The sequence below is a fragment of the Hemiscyllium ocellatum genome, chromosome 28, assembly GCF_020745735.1.
Source record: "Hemiscyllium ocellatum isolate sHemOce1 chromosome 28, sHemOce1.pat.X.cur, whole genome shotgun sequence".
Classification (NCBI taxonomy): domain Eukaryota; kingdom Metazoa; phylum Chordata; class Chondrichthyes; order Orectolobiformes; family Hemiscylliidae; genus Hemiscyllium; species Hemiscyllium ocellatum.
In genome coordinates this window covers 31,794,507-31,821,561 of record NC_083428.1, presented here as the reverse complement: position 1 = coordinate 31,821,561, position 27,055 = coordinate 31,794,507, and the positions used below count along the sequence as shown (strand labels likewise).

At 41.4% G+C, this 27,055-nt stretch overlaps 1 protein-coding gene across 1 annotated transcript in view; it reads left to right on the top strand.

Annotated features, from left to right (window-relative positions):
• The window catches only part of LOC132828921 (phospholipid-transporting ATPase ABCA1-like), a 116,041-nt gene that overhangs the window by 59,580 nt on the left and 29,406 nt on the right, over positions 1-27,055 (top strand). Inside the window, exons 20-32 of the mRNA XM_060846120.1 lie at positions 1,121-1,169; positions 5,300-5,404; positions 7,328-7,476; positions 8,498-8,622; positions 10,395-10,493; positions 12,231-12,420; positions 17,438-17,532; positions 17,677-17,709; positions 18,518-18,623; positions 19,946-20,020; positions 21,949-22,118; positions 24,031-24,208; positions 26,933-27,048. Of these exons, the coding sequence (XP_060702103.1) occupies positions 1,121-1,169; positions 5,300-5,404; positions 7,328-7,476; positions 8,498-8,622; positions 10,395-10,493; positions 12,231-12,420; positions 17,438-17,532; positions 17,677-17,709; positions 18,518-18,623; positions 19,946-20,020; positions 21,949-22,118; positions 24,031-24,208; positions 26,933-27,048 (1,490 nt within the window). The remainder of the gene's footprint in view (positions 1-1,120; positions 1,170-5,299; positions 5,405-7,327; positions 7,477-8,497; positions 8,623-10,394; positions 10,494-12,230; positions 12,421-17,437; positions 17,533-17,676; positions 17,710-18,517; positions 18,624-19,945; positions 20,021-21,948; positions 22,119-24,030; positions 24,209-26,932; positions 27,049-27,055) is intronic.

Genomic DNA, 27,055 nt, shown 5'->3' with positions numbered 1-27,055 from the left:
GTCCAAATCGCAACCATCTTGTTTGTTCCTCCCCACTTCTCAAATATTCTTTGACAGTAAACCCTCCGAGGTCACCGTACTCCTCCACTTCTGGCCTCCTGCATATCTGAAGTGTTTGTTTTGCTCTCGTGTTGGCAGATTTGCCTTCAACCATCTAGTTCACACGTTCTGAATTTGCTCTTTAACCTCTACAGCTCACAATCTTTCTCTCTCTTTGTCTCTGTCCCTCTCCCACTGTCTCTCTGTCTCTGTCTTTTAAACCTCCTTCATTACTGAGTTGTTTCCTTATGTGACTCAGTGTCAAATTTTGATAATGCTGTTGTGAAACATTTTAAGATATTTCACTTCATTCAATATACATTAACCTGGCAGACACAGTAGCATGTCAGAATATATATTTTTTTAGATTAGATTCCCTACAGTGTGGAAACAGGCCCTTCGGCCCAACAAGTCCACACCGACCCGCCGAAGCGCAACCCACCCATACCCCTACATATACCCCTTACCTACGGGCAATTTAGCATGGCCAATTCACCTGACCCGCACATCTTTGGACTGTGGGAGGAAACCGGAGCACCCGGAGGAAACCCACGCAGACACAGGGAGAATGTGCAAACTCCACACAGTCAGTTGCCTGAGTCGGGAATTGAACCCAGGTCCCTGGCGCTGTGAGGCAGCAGTGCTAACCACTGTGCCACCGTGCCGCCCGCAAAGAGCAAGTCCCTCTACGAACCAGTCATTGTCATTTCAATATTATCTATTTATGAGTTCAATGGCAGAAATGGAAGAAGAACCGATGAGTTCCACTCCCCACATCACCCCTCACCAGAAACTGGAACTGTTGTTCCAGTTAGCAATAGTTGAAGAAGAGCAGCTAAATTATCCTCATTGTCCTGGTCAATATTGTTCAGAAAATAAACTTATCTGGTCATTATCTTGTTGCTTTTTATGGATATCTGCTGCGCTCAAATTGGTCGGTACAATTTATATGTTACCGCAATTACTACATTTCAAATTACTTCATTTGCAAGGAGCTTTTGAGGTTTCTAATCATTGTGAAAAGGACTCCAGAAATCTGAGTCATAATTGATATATTTTTAATGTGTAATATGTCCTTTAGATTTTTCTTAAAGTGGCTGAAAACACTGGAGTGGACAGTGATATTGCAGGTAATTCTGAAGTTTTTATTTTACATTTTTAAATCACTCTCAATGTCTCATGCTCATGAATCAATAGCTTCTCTTGAAAACTCTACTTGTGAGAGTGTTAGTAATAAACATTAGTAAGACATAGACAGGTGGGTGGAATTGAAAATGTGTTGCTGGAAAAGTGCAACAGGTCAGGCAGCATCCAAGGAGCAAGAGAGTCGATGTTTCGGGCATGAGCCCTTCTTCAGGAATGAGGAAAGTGTGTCCAGCAGACTAAGATAAAAGGTAGGGAGGAGGGACTTGGGGGAGGGTCATTGGAAATGCGATAGGTGGAAGGAGGTCAAAGTGAGGGTGATAGGCCAGAGTGGGGGTGGGGGTGGAGAGGTCAGGAAGAAGATTGCAGGTTAGGAAGGCGGTGTTGAGTTCAAGGGATTTGACTGAGACAAGGTGGGGGGAGGGGAAATGAGGAAACTGGAGAAATCTAGGTTCATCCCTTGTGGTTGGAGGGTTCCTAGGCGGAAGGTGAGGCGCTCTTCCTCCAGCCGTCGTGTTGCTATGGTCTGGCGATGGAGGAGTCCAAGGACCCGCATGTCCTTGGTGGAGTGGGAGGGGGAGTTGAAGTGTTGAGCCATGGGGTGGTTGAGTTGGTTGGTCCGGGTGTCCCAGAGATGTTCCCTGAAACGTTCCGCAAGTAGGCGGCCTGTCTCCCCAATATAGAGGAGGCCACATCGGGTGCAGCGGATGCAGTAAATGATGTGTGTGGAGGTGCAGGTGAATTTGTGGCGGATATGGAAGGATGCCTTGCGGCCTTGGAGGGAAGTAAGGGGGGAGGTGTGGGCGCAGGTTTTGCATTTCTTGCGGTTTCAGGAGAAGGTACCAGAGTGGAGGTTGGGTTGGTGGGGGGGTGTGGACCTGACGAGGGAGTCACGGAGGGAGTGGTCTTTTCGGAACGCTGATAGGGGAGGGGAGGGAAATATATCTTTGGTGGTGGGGTCCGTGAGGTGGCAGAAATGACGACAGATAATACCTTGTATATGGAGGCTGGTGGGGTGGTAGGTGAGGACCAGTGGGGTTCTGTCCTGGTGGCGATTGGAGGGGAGGGGCTCAAAGGTGGAGGCGCAGGAAGTGGAAGAGATGCAGTGGAGAGCATCGTTGATCACGTCTGGGGGAGAAATTGTGGTCTTTGAAGAAGGAGGCCATTTGAGTTGTATGGTATTGGAACTGGTCCTGCTGGGATCAGATGCGGCGGAGACAAAGGAATTGGGAATATGGGATGACTTTTTTACAGCGGGTAGGGTGGGAGGAGGTGTAGTCTAGGTAGCTGTGGGAGTCAGTCAGTTTGTAGTAAATATCCGTGTTGATTTGGTCGCCCAGATAGAAATGGAGAGGTCCAGGAAGGGGAGTGAGGAGTCCAGAGATATATTTCCCTCCCCTCCCCTATCAGCGTTCCGAAAAGACCACTCCCTCCGTGACTCTCTCGTTAGGTCCACACCCCCCACCAACCCAACCTCCACTCCCGGCACCTTCCCCTGCAACCGCAAGAAATGCAAAACTTGCGCCACACCTTCCCCCTTACTTCCCTCCAAAGCCCCAAGGGATCCTTCCATATCTGCCACAAATTCACCTGCACCTCCACACACATCATCTATTTCATCCGCTGCACCCAATGTGGCCTCCTCTATATTGGGGAGACAGGCCGCCTACTTGCGGAATGTTTCAGGGAACACCTCTGGGACACCCGGACCAACCAACCCAACCACCCCGTGGCTCAACACTTCAAATCCCCCTCCCACTCCACCAAGGACATGCAGGTCCTTGGACTCCTCCATCGCCAGACCATAGCAACATGACGACTGGAGCAAGAGCGCCTCATCTTCTGCCTAGGAACCCTCCAATCACAAGGGATGAACCTAGATTTCTCCAGTTTCCTCATTTCCCCTCACCCCACCTTGTCTCAGTCAAATCCCTTGAACTCAACACCGCCTTCCTAACCTGCAATCTTCTTCCTGACCTCTCCACCCCCACCCCCACTCTGGCCTATCACCCTCACCTTGACCTCCTTCCACCTATCGCATTTCCAACGACCCTCCCCCAAGTCCCTCCTCCCTACCTTTTATCTTAGTCTGCTGGACACACTTTCCTCATTCCTGAAGAAGGGCTCCTGCCCGAAACATCGACTCTCCTGCTCCTTGGATGCTGCCTGACCTGCTGCGCTTTTCCAGCAACACATTTTCAGCTCTGATCTCCAGCATCTGCAGTCCTCACTTTCTCTTAGAAGGTTGGTGGAATTGACTGGTGAATGGCAGATTAAATTCATTGCAAAAAACTAAACTGTTATGTGTTAATCAGAAGAAAGTGCAAGAACACAGATTCTGATTGTGGCTGAAGAGCATTTGGACACAAATTGCTGATGGTAGCAGAACAAATTGATAAAGGAATTGCAAAGCATTGGGGGATTAAATTGAGGTATAGCATACAAAATACTGGAAGGTATGCTGAATAGATTTAGAAACTGGGGTTCTTCTTCAAATGGAGATAGTCAAATGGAGCTTTGATTGTGGTGTTGAATATCATAGAGTATTTGGATACAATAGTTGCAAAGAAGCTCTTTCTAGTGACTGAATACCTAGAGAACACAGTCCACAAAAGAATTATGGGTGAAACTGGGCAGTACTTCACCACACAATTCGCTGCTAAGACTTAGAATGCTTTGAAAGGATGTTGAATCTTAATACACTGACTTTCAGATGGAATTGATAACAATTTAGAGAAAATAATGTTGCCGGCAATAAAATGGATGACTGTTTGAAAGAGCCAGTGCAGATCTGATGGGCTGAATGTTCATCTTCCATGTGACGCAATTCTGTGCAGAAGGCTTGATGATTGTCTAGATGAAAGAGCTGGACAATGTCCATTGGAGTTGGATAGCTGTTGCTCTTAATGGTGCTACCATAGCATGAACGTACCTGGGAAAGGTTGGGTGGGGTTTGGGGGGATGGGGTGGAAGGGGGCGGGGAGGGAGAGAAACAGAGAGAGATATTTTGCTCGGATTGCTGAAGAGATTGCCTCTTTGCATTTTGGGATAGGGTACAATTGATTAGAAGCATTATGTGTTCAAAGTGTAGGAAGCTTGAAAGGAGGATTCCAAAATTCACCAACCATGTGGTTTTCCGCATATTATATCTGGGTCTCTTGTCTTTCAGTGATTAGTTAATAATTTCATTATCATTTCAAATAACTATTGACATGCTAGACGGACCTAGGTGTTTTCTCTGAAAATGATTATGGTGTTTCTGTGCACTTTGTTTTTAAGTATCAGCTTTCCAGAATACTCCATCCAGAGGATGATCTCATGTAAAGTATGTATGAGCACAAGTTAGAGTTCTTGTGATGCGGGGATAGTGTCCCTACCTCTGAACCTGGAGGTCGAAATTTAAATCTCACCAGCTGCGGTGTGTCATAGCATATGTGAACATGTTAATTAAAAATATCTGTAAACATGATTATTGTAGTTGGAACAGAACCTGTGGAGTCATCCATGATTTGTGCTTTACTTCTGGATTCCAACTTGGATTCTGTGTTTACCAAAGTTTGGGGACATTGGGGTCTCTGGAGTATTCTTGTTTCACTTAAATGTTCATCTGAGATGGTATCTGGGAGAAGGAATTGGTTAATCATCAAAATTTTGATTCTTGGGCACTTAGCCTCCAAGCTATGTGGGTGTGCAACTGCACAGAAATGTATAATCTTATATACAGTCAGCAAGCAGGCTTTGCAGATCTAACGTTCACTTTCCAAAACATGTGTGCATGGCTGCACAGGAGTATGAAAGGGCCAGTCAGTGCATGAGAACAAGTATACACTGCCAAGGGAAATTAAAGGAAACTTTAGCCCAGGTTCCATCCATTGTGTTTATTACCAGTAAAAGATCCATTTGAGGTGTGATTTCATGCCTGATCAGATGTTGTTGCTCGTTAATAGTTGCAGCAAATGGAGGACAACTTATTGCAATGAACACTGAAACATGATTGATGCATTAGCAGAAGGACCCATTCTGCCATTGCAGTACTCATTAATTTTTTGTCTGTTTTATTGACTGAAGATTTATTTCTCGCTTTCTGTATCCTTACTATTTTTACTTGGTCTCACAGATGGAAATGTTCCCATTAAAAGAGTCAGATGTTCACGATCCAGTGAGCACACACTGCAGCCAGTCAGTGAGGAAGGGGATTTTGAGCTACCTGACGCAGAACCTGGTAATATGCATATTCAATGATGTTACTAAATTTTAGAGACAATATTGTTGTGACTGAAGTTCAATTTAAGATTCAGGGGGGTAAATGAAATCTGCTCCTGCCAACTGGCATGATATGGCCCTGACAGCTTTAGGTATCAGAACGATGGAAAGAGTAAAATGGCAAAAATAAAAACACTTGATCATGAAATGAATGATTATTAATAAGATGGAAAATGAAAAGTGCACAGAATTTTACCCAATTATTCAATGTTATTATCTCCAAATTTAACAATACGAATATTGTTCATGCCTTCAGTACTTGTTCCAACTATGGAAACAGTACATCCAAGAATTTGATGCAAATTCAGATTACTTTAATTTTGTTTGTTAAATGTTTATTGTATTGAATATGTTGTCTCTCTTTCTCAAACGCTTCCTAAATGCCAGTGAAAAGGAAAGGTCGAAGGAAAGGTATGACTTAAATGTAAATTGGATTGGGTTTTGATGCAAGTTAGTCTGTTAGGAGCATGTGCAAATCCTGAAACAGAAGCTGTTTTAGAGCCAGTTACACTTGTCCAATATTTAAGTAATTAACTCGTGGGGTAATGTTTAAGGAAGGAAGTGACGTTGGTGACAGAATTAAGGCTGACCATCAGTGGAACTGATGTTGGGGAGCTCCTTCACTGGTTTGAGAAGAAACTGGCTGGAGGTTCCTGAACCAGATTTCACACAACACTCCACATGTCTCAATATCTCTCTTAATTATGTTACTAAATTTTAGAGGCAATATTGTTGTGACTGAAGCTCAGTCAAAGGTTCAGGGAGTAAATAAAATCTGCTCCTGTATGGATGAGCAGAGAGATCTCAGTGTCCATGTGCATAGGTCCCTGAAAGTTGCCACCCAGGTTGATAGGGCTGTTAAGAAGGTGTACGGTATGTTAGCTTTTATTGGTAGAGAGATTGAGTTTTGGAGCCATAAGGTCATGTTGCAGCTGTACAAAACTCTGGTGCGGCCAGTATTGCGTACAGTTCTGATTGCCGCATTATAGGAAGGACGTGGAAGCATTGGAAAGGGTGCAGAGGAGATTTACCAGGATGTTGTCTGGTATGGAGGGGAGGTCTTATGAGGAAAGGCTGAGGGACTTGAGACTGTTTTCATTAGAGAGAAGAAGTTTAAGAGGTAACTTTATAGAGGCATACAAGATGATCAGATGATTAGATAGGGTGATCAGTGAGAACCTGTTTCCTCGGATGGTAATGGCTTGCACTAGGGGACGTAGCTTTAAACTGAGGGGTGATAGATATAGGACAGATGTTAGAGGTAGGTTCTTTAATCAGAGAGTGGTAAGGACGTAGAATGCCCTGCCTGCAACAGTAGTAGACTTGCCAACTTTAAGGGCATTTAAATGGTCATTGGATAAATAGATGGATGATGTACGTTAGATGGGCTTCAGATCGGTATCACAGACTGGCGCGACATCGAGGGCCGAAGGGCCTGTACTGCACTGTAATGTTCTATGGTCAGTGACATCTGATCAGGATTGGCTGTGATGTATCTTACAGCCCATTTGCAGAAATGTGATGTTTAGGGTCCACCTGTGAAGGATGGTGAAATAAAGAAGTTACAATATTGTCTGGGATCTATACAAAGTGGAAACCGAGAAGGGAATATTTTTGAGGAAGCAGAGATATACGAGAGTTTAAATTGATTATTTTCTAAATACAGCTTTAGCAATGAACACAGGTCTCAGCGCAGTAATTAAACAGCAGAATGTATCTGTCAACATTTGGAAAATAAAAATCTTAGCGCATTAATAATTTGTTGAATTTTAGCAATCTTCGCTAAGATAATAATTTCATATTAAAGGCTGGTGTTTTATGGAACATCAAGGTAAAAGCATTGCCATTGTATAATAAAAGTACTTTTTTAAAACCTGATCAGAACCCAAGGAGACTGACTTTATGCAATGTATGGAAGGCAGAGGTTCATTCCAGTTACGTGGCTGGCAGCTCACCCGACAACAGTTCCATTCCTTGTTCATCAAGCGCTTCCTGTATGCTCGCCGAAGTCGCAGAGGACTTTTTGCTCAGGTAGTTTTAATGATCCATAGGATGCTGTTTTCCACATTGAGTCTTTTACCTGCACTGCTCCTCCATTTGCTCAACATCACCGAAAATGGCTGACTTTTGTTGGGATATAGTTCTACATGCTATTCTTAAACTATTCATGACTCCCAGCCCCATACCAGAGTAGTTGACGCTTAACTGTCATCAGAAGTGGCCTAACAAAGCCACTGACTGGCACGAAACCACTAAGTGATTTGATTGGAAGACCTACCACCAACACCTTTCAGGGCAATTAGGGACGTGCCAGCCTTGTTGACAACCATCATATCCTCGGAACAAACATCTTTAAGTGAACACCTTACTCCCCAAAAGCAGATGAGTTGCTGGGATTCAATTTAACAACTGTTGCTCCCCCTAGTTTCTTATCCATGTATCAGCCTTGGCATTGGGCTGTGTGCCCAAGCTAACATCGTGTGCGTACTTCCTGGAAGAGTCATTGAAAACATTTGAGTGCTTGGACACTGGCTGAGATTGTGTTTCCATTGTCGCAACTATTTTCCACTGCTGGGATGAAACATGACCTAGAGATTCATTAATGTTCCCCATCTCTGGTTGGTTTAAGACTCCAAGGTGGTCTATGAAGGAAATGGAATGCTCACACTGGTAATATATAGAGTGCATTCCTGACCAATAATGAACAGGAATCTTCAGCATTTAACCGATGTTCAATCTGCTTGAGAGTATTGTATGCTGACACTGAGGGGTTTTCAACTCTTCCTTTTCTCCCTCCTTCAACCTGCCAGAGAGTGAGCAAAGAGAGCCATTAAAATGGAAGCTGGGACTTTCCCATTGACCTTGCACTCAGAAGCTGCAAATGGGAATTGACATTTGCTGCCACTAAGTAAATGCACCTTATTTGATGGGGTCTTCGTTTAATCTACATAAAATACAGCACGTCAATGCTGGGGAAGACAGTATAAGTACGATTGGACCATTGAGAATGGAATAATTGAACTAATGGATGTTTCCTGTTATTTCTTCCCAGATTGTGCTGCCTGCATTGTTTGTGTTTATTGCTCTGTTCTTCAGTATGATTGTGCCCCCATTTGGGAAATATCCACCATTAGAACTGAGTCCCTGGATGTATGGAGAACAGTACACTTTCATCAGGTACTCAACTTGATTTATATTTATATTTTTATTGTTCAAAATGACCAGTCATTCACTGTTGAAACATTGTGAATCAGAGCCCTAAGGAAGTATTTGAATTGTACAATGTCTTATGATATATCTCAGATATTTCAAAATAAGTGCATCATGAGTTTTTTTAAGTACAGCAGTTCCTGGTTTCATGTAGCAGTCATTTTGTAATCTGCCAGATTCCACACTGAGAAGAGTGACCAGTCCATCTCTTTTTGGAAGTGATTGATGATTGAGGAAGGAATGTTGGCCAGGATAAAATAGTTTATTTGTATAGTGAATATCCTGGAATCCTCATCCTGGAGTGAGGCTCAAACCTTTGGACTAATGGGCAAGACTGCTCCTGACTAGACAAAGCTAGCAAACAATGGCATTTGGACCACTAAACACACACCTTTCAATCCATTTGTTTATGATTTTCATAAAGAAGTTCATATAAATGCTCCCAAGTTCCCAAATTGAATCAGGTAATACTCCAGAATTATCATTTGTTATTCCAATTCAACCATTCAAAAGTTATGGAATGTTTGATCATTTCAGTCTGCGTGCAATCTCTGATTTTACATCCCTTAAATACTTATAGAATGGTCATAAGGATGTTTTATAAAGATAGGTAACATTAGGTAATGTATCAGTACAATGTAGTTTTACATCAGTTTTCATGCCTTTTAAAGACAGCAATTCTCAATAGGTGTCCATGCATGAAGCTTCTCTGCACTACCTCACTTGTATGTGACCCACAGCAGTGAATGCCAGGCTGATATCCAGTCATTTTGTCGTGTTACTAATTTACTGCATGTGAATCCAAGTGGAATAGTTCCCTTTTGAAACATTGAGGGATGACCTTTATGATTGGGTTGAAATTTCAATGTCTGGTGTTTTTTCAGACCCCAATCCTGCATCATGTTTGTGATTGATCTGTGCCTGATGTGATTTTTGGTAAGCTGACATATTTATGGCCAGTGGAAGCTGAAGGGCCAACATTGAGAGATGAGCAGTCCCAATGTCAGAGGTGGTAACTACCAAATTATGTTGGACAGAGAGAGATGTCATCTCAAGCTGGAAGCATGCTGCCAGGTTTCTGCTGTGTTTGAAAAACCCAGGATCTCCATGCAGATCCCAAAAACATGACTGGAGGCAATTGGCTGTTCACCTCCATTTAATGTGCCCCTTGAGCTGGCATGTTGTAAAATATTCCAGAAGGAAACAACATAACAGAACATGGGCAGGTCAAAGAATCGCAAACCTATCCAGCTCTGGTCACACCCTTTAAATGTTTAGTCCTAAGAATCACTGGATGCCAGGAAAAGCCTTAGCCTTTTGCCGAATGAATGAAAGAAGATCAGCTGAATGCCCTTATCTGTGATGATGATATGCAGTGTTGAGACCCACATTTGAACTCTTCTCGCAACTGTCAAAGATGGTGAAGCCACATTCCAGATTTGGAACCCATCTGGCTGTAGTCAGTCACCTTGGTACAGACTAAGAATGGGTTGTGTGGCTCCATGTCATGCCGGGGAGGGAATTCATCCACTGAGCTTGTTATGTTCAAGTAAGTAGACAACTGTAATGATCCTTGCTGGTGTCTTGAACTGCTGCCTGTTGATTTGAGATTAGGGAGGTGGGTTGCTTATGGTGTCTTATTCAACTTTATCCAACTGTTTACACAGTTAATGTTTCGGATTGTGAACAGATCTATTGTGTCCCAGTCATTGATCTACTTTATCTATTTGGCCCATCAGTGATGACTTCCCAGAGGATCCAATCACTCACGATCTGATCAGTGCACTCCTCAGTGACCCTGGATTTGGCACCAAATGTATGGAGAGTGAAAAGAATGAGTAAGTATTCATCAGAGGTTCCTTTATCCTTCAGCTATTGTACAATGTTTATCCATAATTTATCCTCTTTATCATCTTACCCCCTCTTGCACCATACTTCCATCACCCCACCTCTTGCCTGTTGCTTTTCAGTTGGATGATAGAAATATCTGTTGATGATATTATCATAATATTTAGCTTTCTCTGTCTAATCCCCGCAACACTACTTTAATGGCCATGTTACAAATTTTAGACTTGCTTCAGATTACAGCCTTAGTGAGACATTCTATCTATTCTCTGTGAAGACATCAGAATGAGACAGTTGATAAGAGTACTGTATCAATGAGGTCATGCATGAGGCGTGTTCCAAATGCCTAATAAACAGAATAACACCTCCACTGCATCTGTTAAAGGCCCACACAAGAATAATTTTGAACCTTGAACAGTGGAGCCAAATTTGAGCGCATGAATCCCTAGTTAATCCGTTCATTTCTACCTAGAATTCCTATTTACTGATTAGTTTTGCTGGTTTTCAAGTAGCTATTCTTATTGTATTCCTTCACAGGTAGGTGTAACCTAAATCAGCATAGCAGAGGTCTGATTGTATCAGCCACTTGAACTGCTTATGAATGTTCAGAATGTATACTCTGTGACTATCAGCATTACCCGACAAAGGTGAACCTTTGGGGCAGTTACATTAGCTTGTATGTATGTAGCAACTTTACTATTGGAAAATCTGTGCTGCACAAGGATGTGTGAAACAAAAATTGACAGCAAGTCATAACAGATGTTGGAGCAGATGACCAATAGCTTAGTTAAAGAGGTTGGTTTCAAAGGGCATGTAAAAAGAGGGATTGGAGGCAGAGAGATTTAGGAAGGAAATTTCAAACCTTGAGATCTTGACATTTGAATGCAAGACAGTCAGAGATGAGGTTAAGCTCAGGGACTGGTTGGAGAGGCAGGAATCTCTCAGCTGGAAGGAGAGGTGATTGCCAGAAGGAAGGATTGATGGAGAGATGTGATGGAGTAGGGATGTCATCTGCAGGTTGAGGTGAGTGTGTGTCTATGGGTGGGGGAAGCAGGGTGGGGCGGGGGAGCGGAGGCTGGTGGCATTGTAGCTGAAGTTGCAAAAGGGCTTTGAGAAAGCTATGTGAGGCCAGCCAGAAAACTATTCTAACACTTGACTATAAAAGTTACGAGACATGAATGAGGGTTTCAGCAGCAAATGAACTAAAGCAGGGTTGGAGTTGGGTAATTGAGGTGAACATAGTCTTAGAGATGACTTATAGAGTCATAGAGATGTACAGCATGGAAACAGACCCTTCGGTCCAACCCGTCCATGCCGACCAGATATCCCAACCCAATCTAGTCCCACCTGCCAGCACCCGGCCCATATCCCTCCAAACCCTCCCTATTCATATACCCATCCAAATGCCTCTTAAATGTTGCAATTGTACCAGCCTCCACCACATCCTCTGGCAGCTCATTCCATACACGTACCATGAACCATACAGCTCAAGGTCAAGGTGTGGTCAAGGTCACAAAGTTTGTGAAACAGTCTGACTTAGCCTTGAGGCAGATGCTGGGGAGTCAGTGACTGTGAAATAGTTGGAAACTTCACTCCCTAGACATTCTTTCCCCATTAATTTGTAATCAGTTTTGAACCATTATGTTTATATTGTTTGGGTGTTAAGGATTTCATTTTACATCGAGTCCCTTCCAATAGTTTCCTTGCCCTTTTCTCCTCCTGCACCCCAGGAGTATGCAGTGCCAAGATGGTGGAACTGATTGGATAACTCCCCAAGTTTCAGAATCCATCCTGAAGATCTTTCACCGTGGTAACTGGACTATGCAAAACCCATCCCCTGCGTGTGTGTGCAGCTCAAAGAAGACCCAGAGGATGTTGCCATTATGTGGAGAAGGAGCAGGAGGGCTCCCGCCCCCTCAGGTAAGTTTGACATGTTTGAGGCGGTGGGTACAGTTGTAGGTGTTTTAGCCTGGCCTGCTGTCTCTGTGGTGCTGATGCTTTTGCTGTCTGTTTAAAAAATATTGGAAACTCTCAAGGTTATTTTAACATTTGTCCGATTTCCACATTGAGATTTCTTGCTAATTTATTTGGAATTCAGAGCAGATCCTAGAGAGTGTAATTAACACTAGCGTGTGTCAAAATATCGTTAATATTTTTTGTGAATTGTAAATAGAATCTGGCCTGGGGAAAGTTTGCTGCATTCGTTTTGATGTCACTGCACATGCTCAGATTGTTGTATCTGACATAGTTGGAGCGTGGTTGTAATTCTGAAATCTGTATCTATATTAGAAATTTTATGTTTGCATGCAATTCTTGTCTGCATACTCTGCTTCCTGTTTGCTATGTTTGTCTAATTTTTTTTCCAACTCTTTTATTCTTCATCAATTCCTCTATCCACATTTTTCATAAAGTTGCCAAATTGTCATAATTTGTGCATGATATTCTTGGCCTCCATTTTGATTATTTTTGTTTCTGTTTTCATATAAGAAATTTTGTTTTTAAAAGCTGTTTTGTACAGGCAAAATATTAACTTGTTTTCCTCTTTTTTTGAAGGGAGTTCTCTTCATTTTTAATGGTCTCCTTTTAACAGGGATTTCAGAAGTAGGTGCAGCATTTATTTTTAACAGATCTGAAAGGGTCAAATCTGAGGTGTACATGAGCACCAGCCAATACGATGTCATAAGGACATGAGGACAATCAACTGTGGATCTCAAAGATCTCACATCAAGGTTTTTCCTTGTAGAAACAGTAACTGTCTCTTAACATACTGATATAACTTGTATCTAGTTGCTAAGATGCAATGAACTATTAGACAAGAGCCTATTGTTACATGGCCAAGTGTTTTTTTCTCTATGACACTAAATCTGAGCAGTGTCTATAGATCCCTTCCAGGAAAGATGATGAAAGCAAAATTATTATGATGAATCCTCTACTATAACAAGCTGAAGTGAGGATTCCTCTTACATCAATGGTTGACTCCCTCGAGAAAGTACCCCTGACTGATGTCCAGTCCCCCTCAATTGATTACCTTTGATTGAATGATGCTCCTTCAAATTCCCAAACCCTGTGACGACAAGCTGCCTATAAGGTAACAGCTGTTGTGAACACCATAAGACCATAAGACCTAGGAGTGGAAGTAAGGCCATTCGGACCATCGAGTCCACTCCGCCATTCAATCATGGCTGATGGGCATTTCAACTCCACTTACCAGCATTCTCCCCGTAGCCCTTAATTCCTCGAGACAACAAGAATCTATCAATCTCGGCCTTGAAGACATTTAGCGTCCTGGCCTCCACTGCACTCTGTGGCAATGAATTCCACAGGCCCACCACTCTCTGGCTGAAGAAATGTCTCCGCATTTCTGTTCTGAATTGACCCCCTCTAATTCTAAGGCTGTGTACACGGGTTCTAGTCTCCTCGCCTAACAGAAACAATTTCCTAGCGTCCACCCTTTCCAAGCCATGTATTATCTTGTACATCTCTATTAAGTCTCCCCTCAATCTTCTAAACTCCAACGAATACAATCCCAGGATCCTCAGCCGTTCCTCATATGTTAGACCAGCCATTCCAGGGATCATCCATGTGAATCTCCGCTGGACACGTTCCAGTGCCAGTATGTCCTTCCTGAGGTGTGGGGACCAAAACTGGACACAGTACTCCAAATGGGGCCTAACCAGAGCTTTATAAAGTCTCCGTAGCACATCTCTGCTTTTATATTCCAACCCTCTTGAGATAAGAGACAACATGGCATTCGCTTTCTTAATCACGGACTAAACCTGCATGTTTACCTTTAGAGAATCCTCGACTAGCACTCCCAGATCCCTTTGTACTTTGGCTTTACTAATTTTCTCACCATTTAGAAAGTAGTCTATGCTTTTATTCTTTTTGCCAAAGTGCAAGACCTCGCACTTGCTCACGTTAAATTCCATCAGCCATTTCCTGGACCACTCTCCCAACCTGTCTAGATCCTTCTGTAGCCTCCCCACTTCCTCAGTACTACCTGCCTGTCCACCTAACTTCGTATCATCGGCAAACTTCGCTAGAATGCCCCCAGTCCCCTCATCCAAATCATTAATATATAATGCGAATAGCTGTGGCCCCAACACTGAACCCTGCGGGACACCGCTCGTCACCGGCTGCCATTCTGAAAAAGAACCTTTTATCCCAACTCTCTGCCTTCTGTTAGACAGCCAATCCTCAATCCATCCCAGCAGCTCACCTCGAACACCATGGGCCCTCACCTTGCTCAGCAGCCTCCCGTGTTGCACCTTATCAAAGGTCTTTTGAAAGTCTAGATAGACCACATCCACTGGGTTTCCCTGGTCTAACCTACTTGTTACCTCTTCAAAAAATTCCAACAGGTTTGTCAGGCATGACCTCCCCTTACTAAAACCATGTTGACTTGTTCTAATCAGACTCTGCTCTTCCAAGAATTTAGAAACCTCATCCTTAATGATGGATTCTAGAATTTTACCAACAACCGAGGTTAAGCTGATTGGCCTATAATTTTCCATCTTTTGTCTTGATCCTTTCTTGAACAAGGGGTTTACAACAGCCATCTTCCAATCATCCGGAACCTTTCCTGACTCCAGTGACTCTTGAAAGATCTCAACCAATGCCTCTGCTATTTCCTCAGTCACCTCTCTCAAAACTCTAGGGTGTATCCCATCGGGGCCAGGAGATTTATCAATTTTAAGACTTTTTAACTTTTCTAGCACCATCTCTTTCGTAACGGCAACCATACTCAACTCAGCCCCGTGACTCCCTTTAATTTTTGGGATATTACTCATGTCTTCCACTGTGAAAACTGACGCAAAGTACTTGTTAAGTTTTCCTGCTATTTCCTTATCTCCCATCACTAGGCTTCCTGCATCAGTTTGAAGTGGCCCAATGTCTACTTTTGACTGTCGTTTGTTTCTTATGTACTGAAAGAAACTTTTACTATCATTTCTAATATTACTGGCTAGCCTACCTTCATATTTGATCTTCTCATTTCTTATTACACTCTTTGTTATCCTCTGTTTGTTTTTGTATCCTTCCCAATCTTCTGATTTCCCACTGTTCTTGGCCACTTTATAGGATCTCTCTTTTTCTTTAATACATTTCCTGACTTCCTTTGTCAGCCATGGTTGTCTAATCCCTCCCCAGATAATCTTTCTTTTCTTGGGGATGAACCTCTGTACAGTGTCCTCAATTATACCAACAAACTCCTGCCATTTTTGCTCTGCTGTCTTCCCGGTTAGCCTCTGCTTCCAGTCTATTTTTGTCAGTTCCTCTCTCATGCCCTCATAATTACCTTTATTTAACTGTAACACCATTACATCCGATTTTGCCTTCTCTCTTTCAAACTCCAGACTGAACTCTACCATATTATGATCGCTACTTCCTAATGGTTCCCTTACTTTAAGATCTTTTATAGAGTCTGGTTCATTGCAAAGCACTAGGTCCAGAATAGCCTGCTCCCTTGTGGGCTCCATGACAAGCTGTTCCAAAAAGCCATCCTGTAAGCATTCCATGAATTCCCTTTCTTTGGATCCACTAGCAACATTATTTACCCAGTCCACCTGCATATTGAAGTCTCCCATGATCAATATGACTTTGCCTTTCTGACATGCCTTCTCTATTTCCCGGTACATGTTGCGTCCCTGGTCCTGACTACTGTTAGGAGGTCTATACACAACTCCAATTATGGTTTTTTTACCTTTGTGGTTCCTCAATTCCACCCACACAGACTCCACATCATCCGACGCTATGTCATTCAATACCATTGATTTAATTTTGTTCTTAACTAACAAGGCAACCCCACCCCCTCTGCCCACCTCTCTGTCTTTTCGATAAGTTGAAAAACCATGGAGGTTTAACTGCCAGCCCTGACCCCCCTGTAATCAAGTCTCTGTGATGCCTACCACATCATAATCATTCACTATTATCTGTGCCATTAGTTCATTGGCTTTGTTATGAATGCTACGAGCATTCAGCTAAAGTGCCTTAATGCTAACTTCCTTATCATTAGAGATGTTGGAAGTCATATGATGTCCTAAGTTATCCTTGCTTTTTTCTGCATTCACAGTCTGCCTCAATTTTAAATCCGCCTGGACACATGCTATCCTGCTGCTTATCTTTCCATTTAACGCCATACTCCCTGTCGCTTTCACTTTCCCTTTCCCCCCCCCCAACTCAGGCAATGGGCCTGCTTTTGGTTAAGTTCATCTTAATGACATTGGGCTGAGTCCATTGAGTGTCCTCAGCTAACCAGTTAAGGGCTTCAATCAGTGGTGAGGTGAATAGGTCAACCGTTGCCTTTCCTACCCAAAATGTTATTTCTGGTGAAGGAGGGATTCGAGCACATAACTGCTTGCCTAATTAAATGTCCTTCCCGTCTCCAGGCTCACCACACAAAGGCAAAAGATTCCACCCATTTATTCTGAAAATGTTATCATGCCATTCATTGAGCCATTGGCTGTTGTTTCTATAGTGTTCATTTTAACCCGATCTAAGCTCCTCCCACTATCTAAACAGCTGATGGTTGGGCTTGGTGCTATTCTTCATTAATATTTTAATTTAAGGTCTTCTGGCTGCTATTTAAAATTTATATAATATATAGTTGTGAATTGTCCATCTTCCACACTGATTCTGGAGATATGTTTCAGTGCTCCACCCTGAATCTCTCAGAATCTTGGATTTAATGAACAGCATTGGTTTCCTGAAATACTCTAGTAGAATAAATTAACCTTTTCAACTCTCTGACATCTGGACACAACTATAAAGGCTCTTCCTATATTTGTTTAACCACTCCACCCCAATCTAAATTCTCTCTCCATTGGCAAGGAAGGTGTAATTACATTGTAATGGCTGTTTTGTGCATGGTCGTGACTGTAATTGGGAATAGTATAATTTTGCTTTGTGCTGACAGAATCAAATTTCTGTTTTTGAATAGTTGCAGCGAAATACTGGGGACATTCTTCAGAATCTAACTGGCAGGAATGTATCTGACTACCTCGTGAAAACCTACCCCCAGATCATTAGTAAAAGGTACAAAGTGACAGCAACTTGGGAGCAAACCAAATACATTTGTCTTTATACCTGTACTGAATTACTTAAGTATGCTTTTAAAACCATATGTTTTGTTTTGTACAGCATACTGTATGTAACTTGAGCCTCTTTTTCATTTTATAGTCTGAAAACTAAGAAGTGGGTGAACGAGTTCAGGTAAGTACTTACATCCAAATTAATAGGAAAGAGATACATTACACAATGTCCAGGATGAAGAGATTTGTATTCACCTATTGATGGTGCAAATATTAAGGTGCATGTGTACTTTACTGGCCAAAATAAAAATAATCTGCTTCATCTGAGAGTCTCACTCTGTAAGTTGATATTCAATTATGTCAGACACTGTCAGACTATTGATAGTGTTCTCTGTACCTAAAATGTGCAATTTTGGTTAATTTTCATAAATGTTATTCTTGACACTCATTCCTGAACATAACATGGTTAAAAGCTTTATATTCTCAAATTCCCACTTACTGTTGGTTCTACTCTAACACGGTAGCTCTGTTCTTGTGCAATCCTGTGTTATAAGAAAATTGCATAATAGCAGCATAATTTAAACTAATGGGGCTGGAATGGCATTATAACCAATACACCCTTTAAAAGTTTGCTCTTTAGAAACAGTGTCCCCCATTCATTGATCACGTTACAGCAAATTCATATTAATGAAATGCATGTTATAGCAGAACAACCTGTAAATGTAATAAAACACCCATGGCAATCTTATCAATATTTGAAAAAGAAATATCTGGCTAATGAATTGAGAAACACCAATGTGTCTTATTTTCCCTTTAGCTGCTGACAAATTGTGCACTTGTGAAATTGTCTGTGCTTATTGTTTGATTTCCAACTTCTGCAGTTTTTTAAAATTAAAGTAATGTAAAACTGTGCACTGTAAAACTGTAATGTTTTCATGTCCTGTCTGGGCTTTAAAGAGAATCAGAACCTTCATGATAATGTGTTGTAGGTATGGAGGATTCTCATTGGGAGCACGAAGTTCCCAGGTTTTACCTTCCTTGAGTGAAGTTAATATCTCCACTATTGAGATCAGATCACGATTGAATGTCACAAAGGTATGGAACTGGTCTGAATATTTGCACTGTTTAATTTGTAAGTTCTATTATATGTCTGTTAGGTGTTGGGTAATCCACAACCCAGTCCATGAGCAGTTAGGAATGATTCAGAACTTTATTTCATCAGAATTAACACGAGGACAGTCAGCTTTGGGAAATGAAACACTTAGCTATTTCATAAGAGCATATGCACCATGCATTCTTAGATCGGATCCATTACTAATTAGAAATAACATATGCTCCCTTTATACTACCCACTCAAACACTCCGAGGGAATCTATAACAGAGGTTGAGGGTAAAACTTTCACTTAACCCAAGCTTCTGTAAAGTTCCAAATTGCTAAACTGTGATATTTTTCCATTTTCCTTACCAATTGGAATACTGTTACCTCTGAATGATGTTGATATTTGGAATTTGGGCCAGTTTAGTAGCAGTTAATTGTGACTGTCTGAAGTTGTTTTAGGTTGGATTTTACATTCAGCAGATAGAGAAAACTTTAAACTCAGGCTTCAGAATGATTCATAAATCTGCTTGCTCAGTGTCTAAGGCATTAGGAACACAAGCGTTTGTCAGCTCATGTTGATGTAAATTCTCATCAGTTCAGAGATGCTTATTTGATTTTTATATATGTTGTTTATGTATTTATAGAGCTTTCAGTTTAAATCTAAATCTCTCCTTCAACATAAATGCATTTTGAATCCCACATTCTGGTTAAAAGCAGCCAGTTTAGTGTTGACTGTACTTGTTGGGATCGAATCTTTGTGCAGCCAGTGTAAAATAACCATTGCCTTTCAATTAAATGTTACAATTGTTAAATACATACTGGAAGCAATCTATAGGATTGTAATGTGACAGATTTTTCAAAATGACATATTCCATAATTCTCAAGTCGCAGCTTTTCTTTCCATCCTCGACGACTGGTGGCTCAGGCTAGAGTGCCATCAGCAGACACTTGGTGGAACTGCAGTCTGTTTTACAATGTGGAGGTGCCAGTGTTGGACTAGGGTGGACAAAGTTTAAAAATCACACAACATCAGGTTATAGTCGCTCAGTAGCTAGTGGGGCAGGATCACAGGACACAAGATTTATAGTAAAAGATTAGACCAATGTAGTTGTATGACACTTTGATCTTTTACTATTGTAGTAATGATTAGCATTTTTGTATTCTAGGTTAGTATACATGTAACCTCCATAAAAACACAGACTCATTCATTTCTCTCTTGTCTTATCTGGTTCTATGACTGTCAGTTTAAATGTGTTTCTAATAATTACTTTGTCCTTTCACTTTAAGTTATTCATGTTCAGTTTTCTATTGATGTTAGGGTAGTTCCATGGACCGACTGCTGGGAAACATCGGAAACTTTATCGAGGGCTTGAACACAAATAATAATGTGAAAGTACGTTTGAAGAACATCTACTTTTTTCCTGCCTGTCTGAAGTCTGTCTTTAGTTTTTGGTCCATTACACTTTGAAGTGTTATAAGTATTTTAAACCAATTATTTGCTGCTACTTATTGATCTAGAGCCAAATATTTACAAGTAATCACCAATCTAAATGCTTTCCTCATAACAGCAATCAAATTTCAATTCACCTCCATTAAGTCACAAGGTCTTAAGGCTAGATATAACCCCACAGTACAGGTGAACAGCATATTTGCTGAAATTCTAGTGAAATACTGAAGAGATAAAGGAACAGAAGAATTATACTAATAGTTACAAAAAGAAGGCAAGTCCTATGGAGCATAAATACTGATGTATATTAGATGGAGCAAAAGTCCTGTCTGTGTGTAACATAGTATGCCTTTGACCTATGAATAGTATACTTTACATCACTTGTTCCAATAATCCTGTCAACAATACATTAGCTGATTTGACATCTATAATAATATTGACGGTCTTATTTTTCAATTTAGACATTGGAGGCTGGATGGGCACTTTTATCTAGTTACACTGCAGTCCAATGTTCTTGCTGGTGTTTGCCAAGTGGGGCAAGGATAGATTTTCCATTAAATAAAAAGCCCAAGAACTATGGAAAGTTTTGAGGAAGGGTCACTGGACCCGAAACATTAACTCTGGTTCCTCTCTGCAGATGCTGCCAGACCTGCTGAGTTTCTGCAGCAATTTCTATTTTTGTTACAGATTTTCTGTTACTGCTCCATGCAGCTTCTGTTAGCTGCACTGATGCCTGGTGCTGTTCAGCAAATAACTATGTGGTGCATATGCACACGGCTCACAATGTCTGCTGGAACATTGGTGTACATCAGTCAGCCGATGCTAGTACTATTTTGCACTTGCACAAGCATTAAGTTGCTCACTTGGATGCTTACTTGGTGTGTCCTGCCTACTACTGGCCTGCTCTTGTTGTCATCTTGAGCTCTGATTAGATTTGATTAGATTACTTACAGTGTGGAAACAGGCCCTTCGGCCCAACAAGTCCACACCGACCCGCCGAAGCGTAACCCACCCAGACCCATTCCCCTACATTACCCCTTACCTAACACTACGGGCAATTTAGCATGGCCAATTCGCCTAACCTGCACATTTGGGAGGAAACCGGAGCACCCGGAGGAAACCCATGCAGACACGGGGAGAATGTGCAAACTCCACAAAGAGAGTTGCCTGAGGTGGGAATTGAACCCGGGTGTCTGGCACAGTGAGGCTTCAAGAGGCTTGCAAGAGGCTTCAAACTCTGGCTGCTGTGATCTGTGTCCCACTGGTAACCATCTTAACTCTCTGAGGTGTTGTTCTTTACACTGCTTTACAAATAGCCAGTGATTATTCTTTCTGGCAACATAACATTAATCGTTGTTCTTGTCTATATATTAATTCCCCATTCCCTGGTTCGTGGTCACAGAATAAAGTTGATCAGTTTCCCTAGAAATGGTAATATCCAGTTAGTTCAGAGTGTGAACAATTTGTAGATACATGCTCAGTTTATTTTCAACAATGGGGTCTTCCTGGAAGAATGTGTATCCGTGCACACCAGCCAAGTGCAGTACCAGGTTCATCTGTTATGCCTCTACAGCAGAATAGCCAACTCAAGGACAAAGAGGGCCACTGGGAAAAGTTGCTGAAAGACTGACAAAGAGATGACACCCGTTGGAAAAGAGGAGAGGAAGTTAGGCATAGGTTGAAAGAGGTTGATTCTTGGGATAACATTCCAGTAGAATGTAGCTTGCATGTAATTAACTCCATTGTAATTACCAGTATATTGTGGCTGCCTGTTGCCCAACTGTGTAGTGTTTAGAAGCAACTGAATTACAAAACAAGTGGCTCATGTGTACTTGTAAAAATATAGAAAGAATCTTTATTGTTTTCTTTTGTAGGTCTGGTTCAACAACAAAGGCTGGCATGCCATGGTGAGTTTTGTGAACGTTATGAGCAATGCCGTGCTGAGAGCAAATCTTCCACCAGGGAAAGATCCCAGAAGGTTTGGGATTACTGCATTCAATCACCCACTGAATCTGACCAAAGAACAGTTCACTGAAGTCGCGCTGTAAGTAACTGGTAGAACCTCAATAAGTATCCATATAAGTTAAAATGCAATCACTGGAATTGAGCCAGAGAAATTGGGGGCCCTTTCTTTGATCTCAGTCAGCACAGTAGCAGTGATGCAGGACTCAATACTCCCAACTAGGGGAAGTGGGCAAAATGGATAGGCCTGCTACTTGTGTGGTCACTGTTTGATGTCTGGGATTTTGTGAGTGTGAATCTGAGGTAAAGTCAGCATGGTGCTTGACTGTGGTGCCTTCTACAAACAAATACTCTGCTTTTGGGGCTCATATATGAATAGAAACAAGAAATGCTGGAGAACAACAAGCCTGGCAGCATCTACAGAGAGAGAAACAGTTAACATTTCAGACCTCCAATGTCCGCAGCAATTTGCTTTTATTCATGGATGAATGATTGCCATTTACAGTATAGAATGAAGCTCTGTCTACATTGCTGTATGTTTACTTGTAACTAATAGATTAAATTGGATACCCACTACACCAGGCATCTTTTCTTTCCTACTAGAATATCTAAAATCCTCCTCCCTTCCCTTCCATCCTTTGTAAAAAGTGTGAGAAGTTCAAATATTTCTTTGTCGCTGAGGTTGAGATCATTCACTTAACTGCGTTCTAGTCATACTAGACTCTAGACATTAACTCTGTTTCTCTCTCCAGAGATGCTACCAGATGTGTTGTGTTTTTCCAGCATGTTTTGTTTATATTCAGAATTCCAGTATCCATTTTGCTTTTAATTGGCACCAAAGCCATTGTCTTCAGCTCAACCACAAACTTTAACTTTGCCTCCCTTTCCCAGACGCACTCAGGTTAAACAAACACTTTGCAACTGGAGTATCCTAATTAACACAAAGCTGAGCTTCCACCCTCATATTCTCTTCATATCAGATACAAACTACTTCAGCAGCTAAAATATTGGACTTTGTTACCTTCAACCTCCAACCATTCTATTCCTTCCTTGGCTGTCTTCCATCCACTGTAACTTCAGCTCAAACAAAACCATGCATTTCACACACATTCCCCCTCACCCATTACCCATATCTTCACTGACACGCATTAAGTTCTGTTTCCAAGAACCTCAAATTTGAAATTCTCATTTGTGTTTAAATCCATATGAGTGTCGCTTTAACTCTTCAGTGACTTTTCCCATCTCTGTATCTCCTCACTATCCAACCCCAAATTCTCTGCACAACTCCCTTGGGTCTATAACTTGATGCCACAGAGTTTTAGTTCCAGACAGACTAGTTGAGGAGTTGGCAAAATAAAGAACCATCTTCTGGTTTAGAGTTGAAAATATTGTATATTAATACTAAATACTGCTACACATGAAACTAGATTCTGATCTTGTAGTTAGATTTTGTAGCAATTAATCTGTCTCCTTCTTGATGTTCTTGTGCTTTCAATACTTTGGTTCAAGAGTATGGTGTAGTCCAACTCCACCAGTGCTGTCCTATTTATACTCAGTAACATGCAGCTCCATGTCATCATCATAACGTGGCTGCAGTTGAAGTTCTTACATTACAGTAGTCTGTCCCACAATTTGCGATTCCATTCCTAAGCTCCTTTGCCTTACCACCATCCCCATGATCTTTAAAAGCTTCATTAAAACCCAAACTGCTGATTAAGCATTTTATTGCCAGATTATAATGTTTGGGTAAGCGTCCTTTTTTTGATTGCTTCTGTGCAGAAGCATGAAGAATAATGTGCAAGTGAAAGTTGATCTTGATTGAAATTCACTGGGCTGCTTGTTCTGGTTTGATATTGCTTTATCTATACCATGCATATATTTCTTTAGATGATGTGCTATGCAATATGCATTGAAGAAAGTGATATCCAAAATCATTTTGCGACTATGTGATAACATCGAGTGTATGATGCAGAGCCTGTCTCCCTTTGTTTTAGGATAGGTACCTCTGTTGATTTGCTCGTCTCCATTTGTGTCATCTTTGCCATGTCCTTTGTGCCAGCCAGCTTTGTTCTCTTCCTCATTGAAGAACGTGTCAGCAAAGCCAAGCACCTTCAATTTGTTAGTGGTGTGAAACCTGGCATTTATTGGCTTGCAAACTTTGCATGGGATATGGTAAGTACTTGATAGAGTAAACTGTCCATGTGCTGTGGAAAGAAACTGAATTAATGTAGTAGAGTCTTAAATAGTACACGGGCTGGATGGGATTGAGGAGCAGTCGAACATTGTTAGTCAAAATAGGAGAAAGTTTCTGATCATTTAAATGTACAGAGAAGCTATTGTGGATTTATGAAAGGCAAGCCGCTTCTTAAATATGTGGCTAACTGGGTGAGGTGTGATGTAGAAGATGGAGTGGAGAGTTTGTTCAGAAACTTCTTTCCTTCATCGCAGAAAGAATATGACAGTGTTAGCTCACAGAGAGAAAACAATCTAGAGTTAATAGGCTTTGCTGAGTCTAGAGAGTGACTGAAGTAAACCCCTAGGGTTAGGGCTGGATCTTGGCCTACTTTTGTTCGCTGTATATATTGATGACTTGTGTATCAAGAGCACAATCCTAAAATTTATTGATACACATTAAAGTAGTTTGGCAAACTGTGAAGCTAAGTCTGAACAGTTTTAGGATGACATAGTCAAAATGGGCAGACAGGGAGTGGGTGTGATTTAACATGGATAAGTAAGTGGTAATGTACTTTGAGAGAAAAGTATTGAATGGGTAGATTATACAATGGAAGGGGTATCATTTAACAGAGTGGCTTGGGGTTCAAGTACTCAATTCACCAAAAGTACAAATTTGCAATTTAATAAGTAGAATTATAGATTATGAGTACAAAGGAGTACAATACAATACAATGCAGCACAGCACAGGGACAGGCCCTTCGGACCACCAAGTCTGCACCAATGCCTAACCCTTCCCGCTACTTATTACCCATGCCTGGTTTCTATCCCTCTGTTCACCTCCCGTTCATGTGTCTATCAAGAAATATATCACTAACATGCCTGCTTCCACCACCACCACTGGCAATGCATTCCAGGCACTCACCACCATCTGTGAAAAATTTTTCCTGCACTTCTCCCTTCAACTTTCCCCCTCTTACCTTAAATCTGTGTCCTCTTGTAGTTGACCTTGCCACCCAGGGCAAAAGCCTCTGATTATCCACCCCCTATCTATGCTTCTCATAATTTTGTAGATCTGTATCAGATCCCCCACCCCCAGCCTCCATCTTTCCAGTGAAAACAATCCAAGTTTACCCAACCACACCTCATAACTAAAATCTTCCAGACCAGACAATATCCTGGTAAACCTTCTCCAAACCATCCATGCCCTTCAGGAAGTGTGGCAACCAGAACTGCACACAATATTCCAAATGTGGCGTAACTAAGGTTTTGTACAGCTGTAGCATAACATAATGGTATATTTATACAGAATATATTATCAGTCATCATTTGAGTATTGTGTGCAGTATTGTGCGTCTCATACAGAAAACGAGGTAAAATGCAACATGAACTCACCAGGATGATTACAGGAAGGAAAACTAGTCATGAGATGACACTTGAAATACTGAAATTATTTTCACAACTGCTGGCAAAGCTGAGAAAGTTTCACAAAGTTTCAAATTGATGAAAAGGAGTTGGGTAATAACCTAAACTATAGTACTGCTGAAAAAGTCACATTTTTTTCAAAGCGTTTTGTTTTCACCTGTCAGGACAATTTCTACAAGCACCAATGTGAAGGGAAAAACAATATTTATACTATGTGAAAGGACAATGCTGATCAGTTGGAAAGTGGATTGATGAATACAGGGACTATCATGGAGAATCCACGAGTTAGATGATGACCAACTTTCAAGTTTTATTTAAATTTTAAATTAGACAGTTTGACTCTAACTGGTCAAGACATCGTCCTGAGAAATGAACTAGAGAATGACTGTCACCTCTTTTTTGCTAAGTTGAAATAGTGTAGTGTATGAACATGTTCTTTCTGTCTGCAGTGACCAGGATCTTGTGTATTAATATATGCAGCTAATCTCAGGTTGCTTGTCAATGTAATTCTTTGCACACTCAGGATTATTTAGCAAATGCCGTCTAAACAAAATCACATTTAATTCTGGACTCTCTGTTTTGAGTTTTGCAAAGTGGCTGGTTGTGACCAACTGAAGGGATAAGCTGTTTGGGGCGGATGGCCAACATATCTGGCATCCCTCCAGCAGTGAAATCTATGTACTGCATTACTGAATTATGTGATGTGCAGCATATCTTTTTGGTTTGATGCCAGCATCCTGTTAATGGTAAACACTACTTGTGCTGCTACTGCATGTAGCAGTTCAAAACCATTAGCTTCACTGGTTGTTTAAACTTATAAAATATATTACCCAATCTGAGGTATACTTGGCACTTTTCAGGACCAAAAGTGATGACATTCGCCGATTCACGAGTTTAGTTCTGGAGTCCATGACAAGATGCTATCAATTTCAAGAGCAAAAAGAGTGATTAAGGCAACTTATGCAGTGTTAATGCAAGAAATCCTTTTCCATGGAGAGACTGAAACAACAGTTATTACATTTTTGAAGGGCAACTACACAAAGTATTTGAAGCAGGTGAAGACACCAACTATATAGAGAGAGCACATCAGTGGATGAGCTTTTCAAAGTACCTCGCATACACATCTCAGTCAGTGAATGAGTCCCTGTTTTTCCTAAATCTTAATGATAGTATGGAGTTCACACATAGTGAAAGAAGCGTAGGTGAGTTACATGGAGTCCATGATGGGATAGATTATTCTTTTGAAGGAGCAGATTGATAATCAGTGAATTATCTCATTCTGTACCTTTTCCTTTTCAGTGTAATTACGCGGTGTCAGCAACACTGGTAGTGATCATCTTCATCTGCTTTCAACAAAAATCTTACGTATCTGCCCCCAATTTGCCAGCACTGATCCTCCTGCTCTTCCTTTATGGGTAAGTG